The sequence below is a fragment of the Sceloporus occidentalis genome, unplaced genomic scaffold (assembly GCF_023333645.1).
Source record: "Sceloporus occidentalis isolate IW3139 unplaced genomic scaffold, rSceOcc1.0.p SCAF_129, whole genome shotgun sequence".
NCBI classification, from domain to species: Eukaryota; Metazoa; Chordata; class Lepidosauria; order Squamata; family Phrynosomatidae; genus Sceloporus; species Sceloporus occidentalis.
Genome location: NW_028317109.1, coordinates 1,589,241 through 1,609,927, shown reverse-complemented (window position 1 = coordinate 1,609,927; position 20,687 = coordinate 1,589,241). Strand labels below are relative to the sequence as shown.

The 20,687-nt window shown below is 43.2% G+C and overlaps 1 protein-coding gene across 1 annotated transcript; it reads right to left on the bottom strand.

Moving 5' to 3' along the window:
* Positions 1-239: 239 nt before the first annotated feature.
* On the bottom strand, positions 240-19,622 carry LOC149281675 (EH domain-containing protein 3-like). The gene is made up of 6 exons (XM_089499071.1): positions 19,396-19,622; positions 14,933-15,109; positions 13,673-13,770; positions 3,145-3,557; positions 1,147-1,311; positions 240-767 (listed from the first exon to the last, which is right to left on the bottom strand). The coding sequence occupies exons 1-6, from the start codon at positions 19,620-19,622 to the stop codon at positions 240-242; spliced, it is 1,608 nt and encodes a 535-aa protein (XP_089355197.1).
* Between the last annotated feature and the right edge of the window lie 1,065 nt (positions 19,623-20,687).

Here is a 20,687-nt window from a genome sequence, read left to right as displayed (position 1 = left end):
TCCCGTTCTAATATATTTATATACTGTATATTGGAAGCTTGAAAACACTTACCAATTAACCTTTTGCTAAGGTTTTGAAGAATAACTTCTTGTTAAGATTAGTGTTAGCATTTTAATAATATCAGTATGGACTAACTCAATATGCCACAGCAGACTTAATTCACATTATATGTATAACTCAAGTAAACATGTGTCTCAGAGACTTCATTAAATCATAAAAACCGCTTCTTCCTCTTTCGTTACTCGACGACTTTTCTTTTTGATGGTGGCAGGAGATGACACGGAAGGTCATTCGGTAACTCGTGACCTTCAAGTTTGACCTTGATAAGATGGTTGGCCAACGCAAACTCCTCATCGTCCAGCAATCCGTCCTTGTCTATGTCGGCAAGTTTCCATATCTTGCCTAGGACCGTGTTGGGCAGCTTGGACTTTACCATCTCTCTCTTGGCATTGGCACCAGTGACCTTGCCGTTGACAGGGGATAGCGTGTAGAAGATCTCATCATACATGGGCTTATCCCTGGACACCACCCAGTCTGCATCGTCAATACCTTCACCTGCACCTTCCCCATATCCGTGTCCAAAGGGACCATTCTGGGTTCCCTCGAAGGCTCCACCTTTGACCATCTGAACTGGTTTTTGAGTCTCCTCCTGTCTAACCAGAACCATCAGATGGGCGATGTCATGAGCCAGCATTTCATCCACGGTCTCTAAGAGTTTACTCTTGATTGGCTGGAACTTGTTAAAATCTTGTGACTGCAAAAGGTCCTGAAAACAAAAAAGAGGGAAGACAGTGAGCCATCGTTTTGGAGGAACCTTCTATTAATTTTTGAGGAGATCCGTTCGGCCGGACACAATCTTTGCCTAAGCCTAGGAAATGGGTTCTGACTTCCTATGTGGGCTGAAAGTTGTCTGAGGGAGATTGGAAGAAAATTTGAATAAATAATAATAATAATAATAAAAAAGGCCAACCCTGTTTGTGAATGTAGATGAAGAAATTAAATATAAATCTGAATATATTAAAAAACAGTACTTAAGAAGAGGGGGTTTTCAGAGCTGGATTCCTTTATGGTTTTATCTGGCGTGGGGAAACTGGCTGGAAAGAGTAGAAGAAGACACAGCAAGTCCACCATGATGTTTCCCGTACCTGCATCTTCTTTAAGTTGGGGAAGTCGCCTGGGGAGATCTGGTGTTCGCGTTCGATCCGGGCATAAATCTCCCCAAGGCTGGCAATCAGCTCCTTCTTCTTGTTGTCCTTCCCAAACACCGACGGCATCTCCTTCTTCAGAGAGCTGATAATATACGCATGGACCTTGGGTTGGAACAGAAACAAAATATTTTAACGTGAGCAACCTTATTAACGATTTAATGTCCTTATAAACGCACCATTAATTCCAGATCTTTTTAACATTCTTAGAACTTCTGCGTTGTAAATTTAGCTGGCGTTATAAATATTCAGCGGTGATTTGGTCCGTTATATTACGCCGGGCAGCAGAGATAATATCAATATCATTTGATACAGACAGTCCTCGTTTTACTCATCGCACTTGCGTTTTAGACCTCATCTCAAGTTAAATCGGGACAGGTTCAGACTTGCATCATGTTGCCTTTTCATTATTATTGAAAAATGCTCAAATAAATAATTTACTTTGTTAAAATTCTCAAAAAGCATTGGGCAGCAGTTCTAGGAATGCTGTTTTATTGCTATATTTAATTATAATAAAAATTAAAAAAAAGTATTAAATTGAATGGGACAGCACCTTTAACACCCACATTTTGTTATTAAGTCCCTATATGTCATTAAAATGGATATATATATATATATTATATTATTTAACTCGAGCGATGAGGTCACCGAGTAAGGAAAGCACACATTTCAAATATATACAGGAAATACCAAAACACAAATTACCGCTACCGCAGAATAACCTTCAGTGTAAAAAATAAATTTTAAAAATTGTTTTAGAGGATTACTATTTATATCCAAAAAATGCTTCTCTAATGTAACCCAGTTTCATAAATTATGATTAGTAACAAAAACCAAAAAAAGCTTTCCCCCTTCCAGTTTTTTTCACAATTCTCAGCCTTTAATTTAAATTAATAATTTTTTTTTTTGATCGGCTATTACTTGAAATCTATCAGCCCCCAGGTAGGGGCATGCATGTTAACGCGTATAATCCACTGTAATTTGAGACAATGTTTCAGAAAATTTTGAAACCACAAAAATTAGATTAAAAAAATTAAAAATTGTGAAAAAATTTAGTATATGCAATAATTAATCTCTTTGAACATTTTAGTCATCGAAATCCATTCTGCAACAACATTAAGAACATACAGTATTAGGTTTACCTAAATTTGCGCTTAAAATTCTAAATTTGTTAAATGTCCATTTCATATAATCAGACATGTACAAAAAAATGTCTATTTTTTGTCACTGATGAAACTAGAATAGTGGATTTTTTATTATTATTATATTAAAATTTTGAATGGGTGCAATTGAGCACTCATCAATTGCTGTTTAACTTTAATTGGAAAGAGACTTTTTTTTTTTTAAATAAACTGTTCCCATGTAATTATACAAGACCCAGATCTTTAACTTAGAAGACAGTTTACTGATTCCAAAACCATAGAAGCTGGAAACTTGAAATTGTGTCCAAGTCAAGAAAGTGAGTGGATTAAGCTTTATACAGAAATTCAGAATTTGTTTTTTTTAAATATCTGTTCCAGTAGCTCCAGAGTTAAAAATCATTAACATTGTTATGCCTTTAATAACCTTAACAAGTCTTAAAAAAACACTGTATTGAGGTTATTCAGAAATAATTTGTAAGTGTATTTTTTTACCAAAACCAAAGAAAAAAAAAAAAAAAAATCCTGAATATTTCAATTTTTGCCCTTTCAAATCCAATTTTCACAAAACAAATATTCTTTTTTTTAAGCTACATTGCATTACTGTAAATATCTGTTAACTAGGGTGGGTTTCAACTCACTCAGGAAGAAGAGAAAATATTAACGAAAAAAAAAACCAAAAAAAAATAAATGTATTCACTAATATTCATAACAAGGTGCATAGTGGCGTAATTTTTTTTACGCCACTTTTAAGGAGCAAGGCTTTTAAGTAAAGCAAAACTAAATATTTGCACCTTACCTTTGCTAGTCGCGCCCTCTTGATCAGATCATTGAGTTTCCTCAGCGCTGCGTTGCGTGGCAGGCTTTGAATATCCCTAAAGAGGTCTTGCTCTTCGGCCTCAAACAGTTTGCGATTGTCCGGGATAAGAAGCGGGTGAGACCAGAAGGATCCGATGTAGACTCTGATCACCTCGGGCGTGTTAACGATCTTTCCCAGAGACCACATGAGGGCACCATAAACCCTCATTAACTGCTGGGTCTCGATCTGGTCGGCTTTGTTTAGTACCACGCGCATTTTGTCTTCGTGGTTTTTAAGAGCTTTGATGACTTCGGAGAACTCGTCGGATATATCCAGCTTGTGTGCGTCAAACAGCAGAATGATGCGGTCGACTCTCTCGGCAAACCACTCCAAGACGGCAGCAAAGTCATAGCCTGCAACACAAAGAACCAAAAAGATCTAAGAACCACTGAAGAAAAAACCCAAGTGACCAGAATTCTGAACCAGATGGACCATACCATCTAAAGGACAAAAGGAGGTATCTCTACAGACATGAGTTATGTCAGAGGTCCGCAGCTGGCCAAATGTCCTACTATGACAATTGGGCATATAATTTATAGAGGTAGCAGGGACTGAATAAGAAGGAACGTGGTCTTGGGTTACTAGGAAAGCACTGCAAATGTTTGGAAGGACTAGACAAGCGTCAAGCATGGAAACCAGCTCCAACACAAGGCTTATGGAAGTTCGTGATAGATATGATGGAATGTCTCTCAAAAACCATACTGATGCCTATCATTGCTTCAGGCTGCTGCAGAAAAGATCTACGCTTATTCTGCCCGCTCCTCGACCTTGGCTCAATCCCTCAATACTGTGCACGATACTTTAAGCTCTAGGAGCATAGAGGACGCCATGCTTCTAATGCCTCCGACTAGATATCCTGCTTGCATTCCCCACTGTCCTTTGGATTAACGTCCACGAGACCTCCCTATTTATCAGTAGGATTTTGCCAGATCTACACGCTTCTCACTGTCCTGGATGCCTGAACGGGTCACTAATGGCTCGATAACTGGAAAGGAAGCGAACGGAAACAAATTATAAATTAGTACAAGATAAGCGCAGCCTCTGTGATGCTTAAAAAAAAAAAAAAAAAAAAAAAAAGGGAACGGTCACATCCGAGGTAGAACAATAGCCTAATCCAGAAACGAAAGCCATTCATCACTTGTCATATAATGTATCCGGCGCATACATTAGTAGGCAGGTAACCCGCTTCCTTGGGTTTCAGGGTGAATGGACAGATTCTCAAGGTAATACTGAATGGAGTCGACATCTTCACACTCTGATATCTGAGCATCTATCCCTGTATTCAAGCTGGAATCCCTGCTTGAATACAGGTGACTGACTTAATTGAGGAGCTTTACCTATCGATCTATTAGGCCACCATTAGCGGACTGGTGCTTTTATTATTGCTATATCACAACCTCACTGCTATGGCTACTGTATTTGGTTGGTGGCTACTCTCCGGTGTCATGTTACACGATGTCACATGACCCCCCACACTACTAGTGCATCAGCTACCCCCGTGCGCAAGTGGAGGCGGGGGTCCCGAAACAATGAAAAATACCCCCCCCCCAGATCTAGGTGTCCTCATTGAGACATTTGTTCCATGTTTAGTGCTCATATCTCCCAACTTCTAGTCCCGGCGAAACGGGAAGCTGAGGGGGCGGAGCTTGGGAGTGAAAATCAGGACTATCCCGGGCACAACAGGACATATAGGTACGATACCTTCCAAACCTGTCCATTTTTTACAGCGGCTTTGGCTTATTTCTGCCGGACAGGAAACAGTTTTGTTTTCGGGAGGATTATGTGTCTGGGATGAAGACATTAGTGTCTAGTATTGCTCACTAGAGAGTTTCCCCAACAGGATCATATCAAGTAAAACCATATTAACTACCAGGAGGCGTTAAAAACACTTCAAACAACCTTCATTTCCTCGGGAATGCAGAAATACCCTCTCCAGAAACTTATAAAGCACGCCGCGGTTTCTTTGGACGATTCGGTCTCACGGAGCAGAGAGTACAGAAGCCTAGATCCCAAAAGTGCTATTAGGTATCTTTTTTTCCCAAGCATAATGTCCCTCTCATTTAGTTTAACCACACAAAGTAATTATATATTAAATAAAAAAAACAAACATAAAAATAGTATTTGAAGAAAAAAAAAAAAAGGAAAAAAGGAAAAAAACAAAATGTTATTTTGTATTTTTAATGCATTTATGTTTTCACCCTATATCTATATATCTGCACGGACAAAGTTGGCTGCAACCCCCCTCTCCCCCTAACTCTATTCTATGCCTCACTCTTTGGCCCAAGATTAGGCGAAGCAGAAAGAGGCAGAGATCACTGCAAATGTTTACCGAGTGCCTCCTATTGGCTGTTGCTGGTATGCCCAGGCGGCCAGTAGCAATCATCCCGTCGCCGGTCGGTGACTGAAGGGTAGGGCGTAGCCTTAAATCTTCAGTCATTAACAGGTTAATAGCATTTTTTGTTTTTAGGGTTTATCGTGACATCGGAGATTAAACTCTCCGCTAAACGAAATGTATGTTTATATTTTCCATGCAAATTTCCCTTTGTTTCCCATGATCCCTCAGTGTTAAGCCATTATCAGATCACAGGGGGATGAAGCCTATAATGGACAAGTATTAATAAGTTACTTGAAAATAAAAAATATTTTATATGTAGCTTACAGATTCGGTAGGCTTACGGTGAATATGTGACAAACCCCTGCACTTCACAGAGTAAAGCCAGCAAAATAACTTATGTCAACATGTAGACATCTAAAAATAATCTCACTCGGAATTCCTAGCGGTACAAAGTTTCCAGCGTGCTTTAAAGGAATGTCCGTGACTCATGAAGGTTCCACCCGTTTCTATCCTGCATGGATGAGATCTAGCAAGAGAAAATGTCTGGGTTGGCACCTTCTGGCCCGGGGGGTGAGGTGCGTGGGCTTGGAGGTCCAAGTACTGGTCCGTGACTCACTCAACACATCCAAAAACTTACTCTGCCTAGAGAACACTCCCCAATAGCCCGGTGGGGTCATGTAAGGCGACCCCACGTTAGCCTTGCCTGTATGTAGAACGTCTGTCCTTATAGGCCTAACTAGAAACTTTCCAAGACAGGCTTCCCGAAGATCACCGTCTTCTCGGAGAGCGGCTTCATGAAGGAGCAAGACTATAGCTGAAGGTAGGGAGTAGATGACCTTTAGTGGATGGGAAGTGTGGCCAAGTACCACAAGAAACTGACAGAGAGACTGGGCGAAGCAGGGCTTCACCTACAGACCAACGACTCATTAAGGTTTGAGTCTTTATAGCAGGAGAAATAGGTCGTATCTGCTGGAAAATATCAGGTTTCCGTGTCCCTTAAGGACAATGGGCGGTCCCTAAACCCATTGAAAATAATGCACTTTGAGCCCGTACATGTACGGGCTTTGTCATTAAGGGGTTATCAGGAACATGGGGCTTCCATTTCCGTAAGAACCGGTAGGCGAGACCTCACCATGCATGATGAAGGTCCAACCCCAGAGAGCTTCTCCTGCAAGAAGGACTGAGCTGGCCCCATACAATGTACAGGTAGACCTTTCAAGCGACTCAATGACTTATCGGCCCATCTGGTAAAAAGAAATCTTGGAAAACGCACGTTTGCAAATAAATTAACGCATGGAGACATCCTTCAGTTAGGTCAACATATGTAAAGCATACGCGCCTAGCGTTTAATCCCTGATCACCCTACCTCCTGGGTGTTTTGCCACAATGATGCCAGGCTGGGACGCCGGGGCGGGGGTTGTTGTATGGAACAGAGTATCGCAGTTTGGATGATCATGATACATTTCTTTATAAAGAAAACTTAGGCAGGTAAGCCTAAATTATTATGTTCTATATTATACCGCTTTCCCGATATCACAGGATGTGCGATAAAACATATTGTTTGGCCGCCTGTCAGCTGGGGTGAAAACAGAGCCTGTTGGCGTTTCAGAAAAACTTTCCTCTCTAATCCATCTGTGTCAACTGCGAGGACGCGATCCGCTTTAAACAAAGCCAGAGATAACACAATGTAACGAGAACAGACGGAACGCTCGGGATCCAGCGGCGGATCAACAGCTTTTATGTATCCTTATCTCAAAGTGTTAACGCAGCAGAGGCGGCCCGTTATTGCCCCTCTATAAGGCCCCTGGCAATTTATGTTCCGTAGGGTACCTTCCCTGAACTGGGTGTGCGATTATAAGCACACAAAAAAAAAACAAAAAAAAAAAAACCCTATAAAATATATCATTTTTACAAATGACAAAACCAGAAAATTAAAAAAAAAATAAAAAATGAAAACTTTGCAAAAGGTTTCAGATAAAAAGAATCTTAACTAAGCTTTGTACATATGGGACAGCAGCTTTAAAATGGTTAAAAATTAACCCTTGTATTTCTAGTATAAGACCTTGCATCACCATTTATCTCAAGATTGTAAGCTTGTGAGCCGAGCCTCTCTACAGAAATGTTTATTATTTATATAGCAAGCAATTGATGCAGCGCTTCTTACAGTAAAATATAGGCGAGGGGTCTGACAAGACGAGAACGGACAGATTTAAGACAAACTTATACCTAATGTATCAAGTTTGTCTTAAATCTGTCCGTTCTCGTCTTGTCAGACCCCTCGAATATATTTTACTGTAAGAAGCGCTGCATAAATTGCTTGCTATATAAAAATATAAAAATGTAAAAAATTAAAATAAAGTAATAAGCTATTTTTGCTGCTACTGCGATGACCAACCCTTCCAAGTTAAGGTTCCCACCACTGAAAAGAACAAAGGGGGGGGTGGAACGGACAAAAAACAAAAAACAAAAAACAAACAAAAGATAAAGCACATAAGCAATAACCGACTTGGCTGTTTTATCATTAATAGGCAGTATTTTACATGTTAATGTTATCTGGTGAGCGATTAAAGCGGGTTCAGCACAGTTTATTTCTAGCGCGAAAGTTTTTTTAAATCAAAGTAAACATCCTAGAAATAAAATTCCTATTTATGGAACCCATTATGAAGTATACGGCGAGAACACCAGAACATTCATAGTAAATAAAGGCATGAAGAGCAAACAAGGACAGTCTGGGTTCAGCATGCGCAAAAATAACACCAGACACCCAAGTTTGGGACTTTTTATTCTCGTAAAACATCTTAGCGGATCACATGACTAAAGCTGGCATCCTCTTCCTGCTTTCCTGTCGGAGTTTAGACAATAGGAGGCAACAACTTCCTGTTAGTAGAAAGTTACCAGGTCCTTTTATGTTTGTAAAGCAGGTGTCACAATTTTTGGTCTGCAACAGGACGTTTATCTCTTTTATTCCCCGCCCCCCCCCAAAAAAAACAAACAAACACATTATTACTAATAAAGCACTTTTGAATCTGAGCAAAAAAATGGTCAGTAAAAGTTACATTGTCAGTTGTTAGCCAACAATAGTTCATGCGCGGCTTGGGGCAGACCAAGGCTGTTGGACTATAACCGTTAATAAAAGCCATTAATCGCACCTGGGAACTTTTCGGCCATGTTACCCCAACGTGTCACCCCCCCGGCTCTCCAGGTGGGAGATAGGAAGGGTGAAGGCAGGGCTTACTGGTATGGGAGTGGCTAACTGTTAGATATAGGTGGGCCCAAAAATAAATGGGAGGGGCTAAGCAACACTTCCCTTGCCTAGCTGTAAAGACTGCCCCAAAAGCCAGGTGGGTCAGCTGTTCTACCCAGGGCATCCGCGGGGGGTCACGAGCGTTCCCAGGGATAGTTATAGTCCAACAGCTGGGGAGCCGCAGTTTCCCACCCGTTAGATGCAGCCAAAGCCGCCAAAAGCCATTTAGTGCCTCTGAATACCTCCATATGCACATCGATGGCGGGTACTAGAACCGCTCTCTTCTTTCTCTAAATAAGAGAAACATAAAACAAAGTGGGTAACGCATGCAAGATCATACAGGAAAGACATGCGGAGCTCCGAAATCGGGCGATTTCCCTCATTAAAAACGTCAAAAAAGTTAGGTTTTTTTTCCCCTCAAAAGAAAGTTAATAGTTTCCAGACAAAATATCTGTAGCTATCTCTACGAGAAACAGGACAGTATTGTTAATAAATACTTTTCTGTATTAATTAATATTTAATACTAGCGAACCAGCCGGTTAATGATACAGATCGTACTGAGCGCGATTCAGTTGCATGTATTTGAAGCCGACTGGGTCCCCTTTTCTCTTGTTTTGCCCCTTTTTTCCCTTCTCTCGTGACCTCTTCCCCTTTTTATTCTTCTCTCTCCCATATTCTCCCTTTCCTTTTTCTCTCTCTCTCTCTCTCTCATCTCCCTCTTTCCTCACGTCCTTTTATCTACTCTTTTTTTTATATTATTTCTCTTTCATTTTTTTGGTCTCCTTTTCTTTAAACAAACACTAAATGTAAAAACTTTTTTTTTGCCGTCAATTATAAAACCATGCCCTCCAACCACCCCCACACGAGGAACCCTCCAAAGCTTGTCCAGGAGAAGACTCGGCCAAAGATGGCAACCAGTGTCCCCTCTAAGCTGTGCGCTTGTGCGCGCGCACATAGCTTTTTCAGAGAGCGCACATGTCCAAAAATTGTGCGCCCAAAAAACCCAATCAACAATAATCAGCAACTTAATAGGCGAGAGATAACGAGGAAGAAAGAAACTTGATGAGATGGGGGGGGGGGGGGGGGTGACAGATTCATTTAAGTAGCTAAGACTTTTTAATAGCTGCCACATTGTAATGTTGCGTACCAGACCTCATACCCTACAACACTATATATCCCTGTTGGAACACAGATGAGTTAAAGGATCAATTTGATCCATCTGTGTTCAAGCAGATATCCATCAGAGCTGTAATTGGCGAGGGCATGAAGAGGAGATTCTCCTATCGGTTCCTTAAATACTCCACGAGAATGTTTAAAATAACTGAAATTGTTGAAATCTTTCCAAAATCAATAAAAGGCACAGATAACCCTTCGGTGACCTGCGTGCATGCGGAGTTATTCCATTTGTCAGCGAGAAGGCTGTATTCCGACAACCTGGTCTCCTCTCCGACAGCAGGCGCGGCATAGCCGTCTCCTTACGGTCAGGCATAATGTATCAGCTCACGGCAGGGGGGGGGGGGCAGGCAGCCTTCCCTCCCGGCCGACGGAATATAATGTAGCGGATAATCTTCAAGCAAAAGGTGTCGCGTTTTAACAAGGTCGGTGAAGATGGGGTCTGTGCCTTGGTTACAGAGTTACACCGGGTCCCCAATCTTCTTCCGCAGCTACACTCATTGAAGACATATGTAACCCCTTCCTTCCCTCCCTGGTAAAAACAAGAAAAAGGCTGGATTTTTAATGTGTTAACCTCTTCAATGCCGGGGTCCAACTCTTTGCGAGCGTGATGGCATAATGTAAACTATGTGCCAAACTGATGGGTACCATCGCTGCTGGAGGGGCTGCTGCCAACGTGCCGTAACGAGACCAGTTTTGTTTTTTTTTAACGAATTTGGCAAACCTATTTCTACACTCGGGTTAATCTGCCGATTCTTGTCGGCGGACGGCCTTTGTAACGCTCAGGGGAGGAGGATTTTGAGAGTGTTAAGTAGCCAAGTTTCATGAGCATGTCCTCCAGCCCATGGCCCTTTAAATGCAACTGCAGCCACCATTAAGATGATGATCTTGGTTCCAGCACTACGTCGGTGAAGATAGGTCAGATAGGTCGATGTGATAGAGCGCATGGGGCGGTATAGTCGCTGCCTAGTTTATGTAGAGCATTTTAAAAAGTATTTATTCACTAAAAGGAGACCTGACAGCAGAGTTGTGGTTTCAAAATCTAATTTCACGAAGTGTTACGAAGGGTTAACACTGGCAGGTTCCTTCAGCAATGAGGGCAGAGCTGGCCCTGTATAATTATTCAATGTTAAAGACTGATTTATACATTATACAGGGCCAGCCAAGCTCTTCCAGCAGCAAACACTCACTTGAGTTGGACCTTTCAAACGCAGAATCAGCCGGCAGATCAGACCCAGTCGGCCCCCGTCTAGTCTGCCCGTTTTTCTGCTTTAGAGACTCAAACCTTGATCAGTCGGCATCGTCAGCAGCCATATGCCTATCTCATGCATGTCTAAATAACCTCGCTGTATTAGCCGCCACCACCCCTGCTGGAAGGCTGTTGCATGTATCTCCCACCCATCAGTACAGTAAAGCTTCCTCACATTCCCCCCGACTCTAGTGTTAGATTCTGGTCTCTTGGTCTAACATTTCTCCTCCTTTGAAGTAATCGTTCCTCCTGACCTTTGTTAAATCCCTTTATGTATTTAAATATACAAATGTCAATTAAAGCCTAGGAGCTGACACTCTCCTTTAGTGCATAGAATATACTGGCGTTGTTCCAAAACTCTTCCCTTTGGTGAAGCTCGAGACCCCAGCAGGTAGAGCCGTAATATTAATCGGTGCTGCGGGGAACGGGCCGGAACCTTCCGCTACGCGCCTTCGCTCTATAAACACAGCTGAAAGATGAAAGGTAGTTTGGTCGGCGGATCCGACCGCAAGAACAAAAAGCCACAGCGAGCGTTTATACCACAAAAGGCAAAAGGACACCCAGCCAAGTACAAGGACGCGGAGGTTACATTCTCATCATATAATCAAGAATAAAAAAAAAAATAAAAAAAAATTAAAATATATAAAACAATCTGGAGTTTACACCACATTTACGAATCAGTCTTATGGACAAGAAACCCAATAACCCGATCCTAGAAGAGCACAGGTCTCGGACAATATTCTACATCGGAGCGGAAACCTGCACGCAAATAAACCTTTGCTGTAATTATATTCTTTCCTTGGACCACTATATAGATTTTCTTTTTTTCTCTCTAAGGCAACGACCTATAAGTTTCTTTTGAGTCCTGCGGCAACTCAGCACTCCCCAAAAAATCCTAAACGAAATAACATGTTACGTGGTTGAAGAACGATCTGCTAGATTGTAAGCTGGTTAGACCAGGACCCCCCCCCTTACCCCTTGTTTCTGTACCCTACTGCTCAGATATTTGGGGTCACTTGGAAATTCTCGTGTTTCAGAAAGAAAAAGCAAATTCTGGATCAGAAATCCAGCGCAGACGGGGTTAATGTTATAAATGAATATTGTAGCTGGAAACTGCTGTTTTTAATGGAATCTCTTCATAGATGTACAGAGGCCCTTTATCACTCCCATCACTCCTGGGTTCCAATGGCCCTTTATCACTCCCATCACTCCTGTGTCCCAATGGCCCTTTATCCCTCCCATCACTCCTGGGTTCCAATGGCCCTTTATCACTCCCATCACTCCTGTGTCCCAATGGCCCTTTATCACTCCCATCACTCCTGGGTTCCAATGGCCCTTTATCCCTCCCATCACTCCTGGGTTCCAATGGCCCTTTATCACTCCCATCACTCCTGTGCTCCAATGGCACGTTGAGTTAGTTGATGAGTTAAGATTAAAAGACTAAATCGATGGTTAGAAAACCCTTTTACAGCCGGAATTTCCTTGAAACACAGCTGAGTGACCCCAAACTTCGCTCAGATTGTCATACTCGTTATGTTGAGTTTACCCTTTACGTAGCGCTGTGGAATATGATGGCGCTATATAATTCAAAGGAACGCCTGAAATGTCGCACGTAGCTCTCGGAGCGTTACATTTAGCAGAGCAGGTGGAACGGAACATTCAAGAAAGTGAGAAGTTTCCGTCGTGATCTACATTCTCTAAGGTTTGGGTTTCAGCCGACCCGACAGAGCAGCCGAGATACCAGTCAAAGCTTGCATGACATCCGCCTCGCGCTCTCACGAACTCGGACAGTCTCACCAATATTTAAGCCCTTATAAGCTTTCAAGAATTGAACAAAAAACAAAAAAAAACTACAACAGCAGCCGGCTTTCCAAATCCGGTTAGATTTGTTGGGTCCGTGTTCGGTTTTGAAAATTAATTAGCAGCCGGACACTACTTTTCCCTTCACTCGGTTACTTTTTCCAGATCCAGTCATCATATAAGTGCGAAATATCACAATAAAAAAAAAACAAAAAAAAAAAAACTGGAACTCAACACACAGTAAAAATAAGTGAAAAAAAACCCCAAAAGGTCGGCCGTCGACTTGACCACGTGACCCAGGGATCTCCATCTCCTACCAACCGTCTGTAGCCATAAGGGGCATCTGAAAGTTACCGTTACCCTTCTTAATGTCCTGAATTTCCCAACAAGGGATGAATACCGGTCATGCTCAAAGCGGCACCGACCTCAATATGATTATGTACATGCGCAGGCTGCCCATACAGCTCTTAGTGGTTGGCCAAAGTAGAGGCGTTGGATCACATGACTAACTTGGCTTAGAATGCTCCAGGTTCACACAATGACCCTTTCAACAGTTACACTGTTGCCAAGCACTATATTATATCTATATATATATATATAATTATTATCATTAATAATAATATTATTATTATTATTTATTTTTAAGTGAGATTGTATGATATCCTACCTCGACTTATCCTCTGTTTCTCCCCAGAAAGGATCCCAGGGGTGTCGATGACGCTGATGCTCTCGAGTACCGGGTTAGGAAGCTGAGCACAGACAAACCTGCGAAACAAAGTAAGAGCGCATGAGAGTTTAATAGAAACCGGCTCTGGCTGCCCGAGATCCGACCTACAAACATCCCGGATGTACCGCGCGTCGCAAAACGTCGACTCCGCGAACATCCCTTTATTGTCAGGGCCGGCTTTGTTTACGGAACGTTATCCTCGCGACGGGCCACGGTTCTAGAATAAATGATTAAACGGCTGCGAAGACTGAAAAACTCACTGATTTAACCAATTATTACACAGGCTGAACTAATAACTTCTGTATTAAATAATATATAATGTAAGGGAAGTTACAACTGTTCTCTTGATTTAGTGACGGCTAAAAACCAAAACAAAAAAGTTTAATAAAAAAAAAAACTAAAATTAAATAAAGTTAACTTTAAATAAGATTTTAAATGCAATCGGCCATTAAATTATATTAATAATGACAATATAAATGAATACATTAATAAAATATATATATATATATATATATATATATATATATAAATAATGTTATTCTAGCAGAAGAATTCTGTGAGTCAGGGAGGAGTGCAGAACAGAATCATATGATCAGACTCTACACCTGAAGTCATGCAGGGGATGCCGATTTCCAGCCTCCTGCGAGGGTTAAAGTAATGTCCGAGTGATAAAATGTTTTCAGGGAGCCCTTTAATCGTTGCGACCCCGCAGTCATCCAGATCTTTTAGTCAGTTTGGTTTTGTGCCAGAACAGATACTTGTCACCGGGTTTAGTCCACATACAGAAGACCCGCTACGGTTTTAACAGGCGGCGTCTCCTTTGTAACACCGACACACTGTCAGTGAACAGACCACCCAATCTAATTCTGTATACTTACCCCCCCCCCCTCTCACCCACACTCACTCACTCTAACACCAAACACAGTCTAATGCTATACACTGACACCACCACACACACTCACTCTAACACCAAATCATTTCACTGGAAATCTGCGAAGGGGTCTAGTTAGAGAGGGGGGGGGGGGATAATCCTATCGGTCTAGGTAAGAGGTGAAAGCAGTGAATGTCAGCCCACCCGGGGAAAGCAGCCTGTAACTTCTACAGCGCAGGCTGCTTTCTTGGAGTTCCATTGGAATTGATAAATGGCTTTGGCATCCGTGGAAAAAAGGAAAGACTCGGTCCAACCCCACCAACACTGACCTGTTTAGGAACGCATTTCCAAAAGCATTCAGTTTCCGGAAGGGTTTCTTGGGATCCACCACGAGGGCGTTTCCAGGGATGACCCCCTCCACATCGCCCTGCATCACCGCAATAAAGGAGTCCGTGGTGGGCTCCGGGCCGATCCTCATGCCTGGGAATTCCTGCTCCAGGAGATACCTGAAGAGAAGGAAACGCGGAAACGGAGTTATTTCCAAAACGTAGTACACGCATGGCCTCGCGCAGGTACGGCGGTAGCATTAACACCAAGACATACAATAGAGCAAGGATGCAAGCCTTGAAGGAGACCGAAGAGGTGTCCAACTCCCATCATCCTTAGCCAGCTTCTTCAATTCAGACATAGCTGAAGAACCTAGAGGGTAACATTATGCGTTGCATATGCATGAACCACCCTAACTGAAACCACCTCCCAGGTATCCACTGCCAAGAACACTCAGTCCTGGAAGCCAGGTTCCGCATCAATTTGCCGATCGCCCCAATCAGTTTTTCCCACCAGCAGATTATAGCCGCGATTATAGGAAACCGAGTCACGAGCTTCTTAACCCCTTAATGACAAAGCCTGTACATGTACAGGCTCGGAATGCATCGTTTTCAATGGGTAATCATTTCATCAGGTAAAATATTGCCTCGTTCCTATTATATACCGGGAACACTAAATTGTCAGGTGACACAAAATGAGGCACTGATAGGCGGTTGCTATAGTAACCAGGGAACATGTTTTTTAGGTAATTGAATATTCAGAAGGATGGAACAGAATTCCGGATCTCCTCTGCTGTATCTGCAGTGACCGGTTTGTCGGCTGAGGAGCGCCTATACATCTAGATAGGTTTGGCGTGGGGATTAAAGGGTTAGTACGTACAGGCGGCTCGGCGTGAGCTCATGTAGCGAGTTTACGGATACGCGCCAACGGCCGGGGCATCCCGCACCCCGTTACCTTCTACTCAACACCTGCTAGATGGTATTCTCCAGGGATTTACAAAAGTTCAAAAGTTTGAGGTCACTTAGAAATGTCCTTGTTTTTTGAGAGAAAAGCAGATTTTGCCAATTAAAATAACATGAAGGGGTTAATGCTGTAAATGACTATTGCATGGAAACGGCTGATTTTTAATGGAATACCTCCATAGGTGTACAGAGGCCCTTTATCACTCCCATCACTCCTGTGTTCCAATGGCCCTTTATCACTCCCATCACTCCTGTGTTCCAATGGCCCTTTATCACTCCCATCACTCCTGTGTCCCAATGGCCTTTTATCACTCCCATCACTCCTGTGTTCCAATGGCACTTTATCACTCCCATCACTCCTGTGTCCCAATGGCCTTTTATCACTCCCATCACTCCTGTGTTCCAATGGCCCTTTATCACTCCCATCACTCCTGTGTTCCAATGGCCCTTTATCACTCCTATCACTCCTGTGTTCCAATGGCCTTATCACTCCCATCACTCCCGTGTTCCAATGGCCCTTTATCACTCCCATCACTCCTGTGTTCCAATGGCCCTTTATCACTCCCATCACTCCTGTGTCCCAATGGCCTTTTATCACTCCCATCACTCCTGTGTTCCAATGGCCCTTTATCACTCCTGTGTCCCAATGGCCTTTTATCACTCCCATCACTCCTGTGTTCCAATGGCCCTTTATCACTCCCATCACTCCTGTGTTCCAATGGCCCTTTATCACTCCTATCACTCCTGTGTTCCAATGGCCTTATCACTCCCATCACTCCCGTGTTCCAATGGCACTTTATCACTCCCATCACTCCTGTGTTCCGATAGCCCTTTATCACTCCCATCACTCCTGTGTTCCAATGGCCCTTTATCACTCCCATCACTCCTGTGTTCCAATGGCCCTTTATCACTCCCATCACTCCTGTGTTCCAATGGCCCTTTATCACTCCCATCACTCCTGTGTTCCAATGGCCTTATCACTCCCATCACTCCTGTGTCCCAATGGCCTTTTATCACTCCCATGTTCCAATGGCCCTTTATCACTCCCATCACTCCTGTGTTCCAATGGCCCTTTATCACTCCTATCACTCCTGTGTTCCAATGGCCTTATCACTCCCATGTTCCAATGGCCCTTTATCACTCCCATCACTCCTGTGTTCCAACAGCCCTTTATCACTCCCATCACTCCTGTGTTCCAGTGGAAATTGGACAAAAATTTGCTTGTTTTTCCATGAAAACAGCGGAGTGACCCCAAACTCTTGTGTATATATTTTAAGCAGCAGGATATATATATTGATGGATACAATCTGGACCCGGTGCTACAAAATCATTCTAACGCACAGAAGCCGCAGGTATAGAGCCGGAATAAAAACCTAGAATCTGCCGGCAGATCGGCCCCATCCGGCCCCCGTCTAGTCGCCCGTTTCTCCTGCTGTAAAGACTCAAACCTTAATCAGTCGTTGGTCTCGTCTTAGATGCAGGAGCCGTATGCCTATCCCATGCATGTTTATATCCCCCTTACTGTATTAGCCTCTACCACCTCTGCTGGGACGCTGTTCCATTTATCTACCACTCTCTCAGTAAAACAAACATGCAAGTGAGTGCCAGCACAGGTATCCGCTGGCTGAAGGCGTGTCGGACAAGTTTTCACCCGTGAAGGAAATCGTTCTGTAAACCCTATAATTGATGTTCTGGAGACGAGGCGATGGTCGCCCCCCCCACCCTGTAAACTTTTGTCTGCGTTTATTAAAAATGGCACATAATACGGACGGCTTGTCTTAATGTTTTTATTCTGTGGCAGAATGTGTCCAGCTTCAGGGGCCGAGAAGCCGCAGCATGGGTGAGTAGCCATCGGCCCTTTGCCCCGGTTTGCCAGATGTCGGCTCAGCCCGTCTTGCAGGAGAAGCTCGCTGAGGCTTTGCTGTAATATTAGTCGATAAACCCCTCGGCGCTCGACCTGCCGGAATGCGGTTTAACAACTCTGCTTCTAACATCATCGCTTGCCCAACACCTGACGGCTCGTGCCAACGTTTACTTAATAGATCGAGGGCCGGAGGCGGGGTGCGGCACATCGAGAAAATATAAGAGCTGTGGGTTTTTTTGGTTTTTGTTTTTTTTTTTTTTAACCCCCCCCCTCCCTACATAATTTGGATTTAAAAACTCAGGTTCTTTTTTAGCCCCAGGATAAATGTACAGAAAACCAAGAAACGGAGGGACTTGCGATGGAAATCCAGGACAATAATAATGTAACTGCATAGCTACATCCCCGGGAACTTTCTAAAAGACCCTGGACGCCTTTGAAATATTAACCCTTTAATAGCCCATCGTGAAGCGAGTTACCAAATGTGTGACCCAAATGGTCATGGGGGGGGGGGGGGGGGGACTTATTTAAAGATACACTTCATTGAGTCACCTGCATTCAAGTAGGGATATCAACCAGAACGTACCGGGGGCAAAAGCACCGACTGGGAGGGTTATATATGATCACGGCGCAGGGGAATAGGAAGATCCAGACTGTGTGACCCCGAGAATCTGCCCCTTCACCCCGAGGTCGGGGCAAACCCCCAGAGTCCCACAAGAATTTACAGGATATCCACGGAGGGGAATTCAAAGCTTTAGAGTTTCTTGGAAGTTTGCGGTGGGGGGAGGGACTCCTTAAATTACACAACTGATATTTATCACCAATTGCCAAGGCCAATTTACAGAAACCGCATATAAACGCTTAAAAGCACAAGAGATCATCGCCAAAGGGCAGTAGATAAGTGGGATGGCTCCCCGGCAGAAGTGGTAGAGGGTAATACAGTGAGGGTATTAAACACGCATACGGCTCCTGAATCTAAGACGAGACCAACGACTTAAACTCTTAAAACCAAGGCCACTTATCTGACGGGAAACGTAAATTTACTACGGATCTCTGAATGTTTATTTGGGGGTTTTTTTCCCCCTAAAGTTTTTGAACTTTTCGCATGAAGAGACCACCTCCAACAGGGTGTTAGAGCACAACTACCCCCACAAGCCTCCTTCAAGTATTAATCGCAGCTTCCCGGGTGTTATTTTATTCAATAAAATCGAATAAGATAATTAAATTGGATTTTTATTGAAAAAAAATTAATACCCAAAATAAAAGAAATCCCAATAAAAAAAAATATTTAAATTCTCCATTTATAGAAATATTTGCCGACAGATCAGACGCGTTTGCCCCCCCCCATCTACTATTTATTGTTTTATATAGCGCCATCATATTCCGTGGCGCTGTACAACGGACCCTATCTAGTCGCCCGTTTCTCCTGCTGTAGAGACTCAAACCTTAATCAGTCGTTGGTCTCGTCTTGGATTCAGGAGCCGTATGTCTATCCCATGCATGTTTAATCCCCTCGCTGGATTACCCTCTACCACTTCTGCTGGGAGGCTGTTCCACTTATCCACCACCCTTTCAGGGCTCAGTTTTGCTCTAATATATATGTTTTTTTTCTCGAACAGACCCCATTTCAACAAACACCTACCTGATGAAGGTAGTTTTCCCGGTAGAATACTGCCCCACCAGCAGGATCATGGGTTTATTATCAAAATCAGCGTCTTCCAGGGCAGGCGAGTGGAACTCGTGGAATTTGTAATATTCTTCCAGGGGGAGAAGCTTCGTTTTATATAATTTCTTCAGCCCATCGCTGACCGTCTGGAAAACCTCGGGATCTTTCCTCCGTCGATCATCTGTACCCAGCCAGCTAAACATGGCTAACGCGCTACGGGCTGCCTACCTTAACACACCTAGAAATGAAGAATAATGGGATTATCAGGACTTCAATAATCCCACCAGACACACGGCTGCTATGACAAGGAAGTATTTCAAAATTCCCAAAATTAAGAAAATTGGAAAGCTAAATTTAACCCTGATTTTACCCTCTGCTTCCAGCTGATCTCAGATAAATAAAAAATAGCAATCTAGTAACGCTTGCACCCAAATCTGAATGATTTTGGGGACAAAACAGACGTTTCCTCTGCAGCTGCACTAATTTTCCTTAAGAAACTGGCCCGAAAAACCCAAAATCAGCCTCTTCCAGCAGGATTTAAATGCCAGCAACCCAGGAAATTGATGTGCACCGGAAGTTCCCATCTCCTGGCGAAGCCTCCTAGCTGTGTGAATTGGGTGAAGCCGGAGGGGGCGGAGTCGTGTTGACGGGCGCGGCAGACGCTACACAGCACTGCAGTGATGGGGATGGGCCGGCTGAAGTCCATGAGCGCCTGCTGGTGTTACAGTGACACCTACAGGCCAAACGTGGTAACTACACTTAGAGTCACATTTGAAATTCTAAATTTAGCACAGGGCTATAAATAAATAACCAGGAGTGACATCACATTTATTTTATTGGCCTGGAATTTTTGGAACGCCCGAGCTAATTGGGGATACATTGCTAGTATAACTGCATGTGTAATTATTAGTATCAACATGCATTAACAGGTATAATTATTAGTATTAACAAACTTAGGAATGTGTTCATAGAAGTTAACCCCATCCACATATCTTACTTTCAGTATAAAGTATCTTACTTTCCTGAGAAGGTGGAACAGCCTCCCAGCAGGAGTGGTAGAGTCTAAAACGGCGAGGCAATTTAAACATGCATGGGATAGGCATACGGCTCCTGAATCTAAGACGAGGCCGACGACTGATTAAGGTTTGAGTCTTTACAGCAGGAGACACGGGCGACTAGACGGGGGCCAAATGGGGCCGATCTGCCTGCAGACTCTCTGTTTCTATAGTATGGAGTTATGACCTTATTATTACGCTGACCGTGTAAAT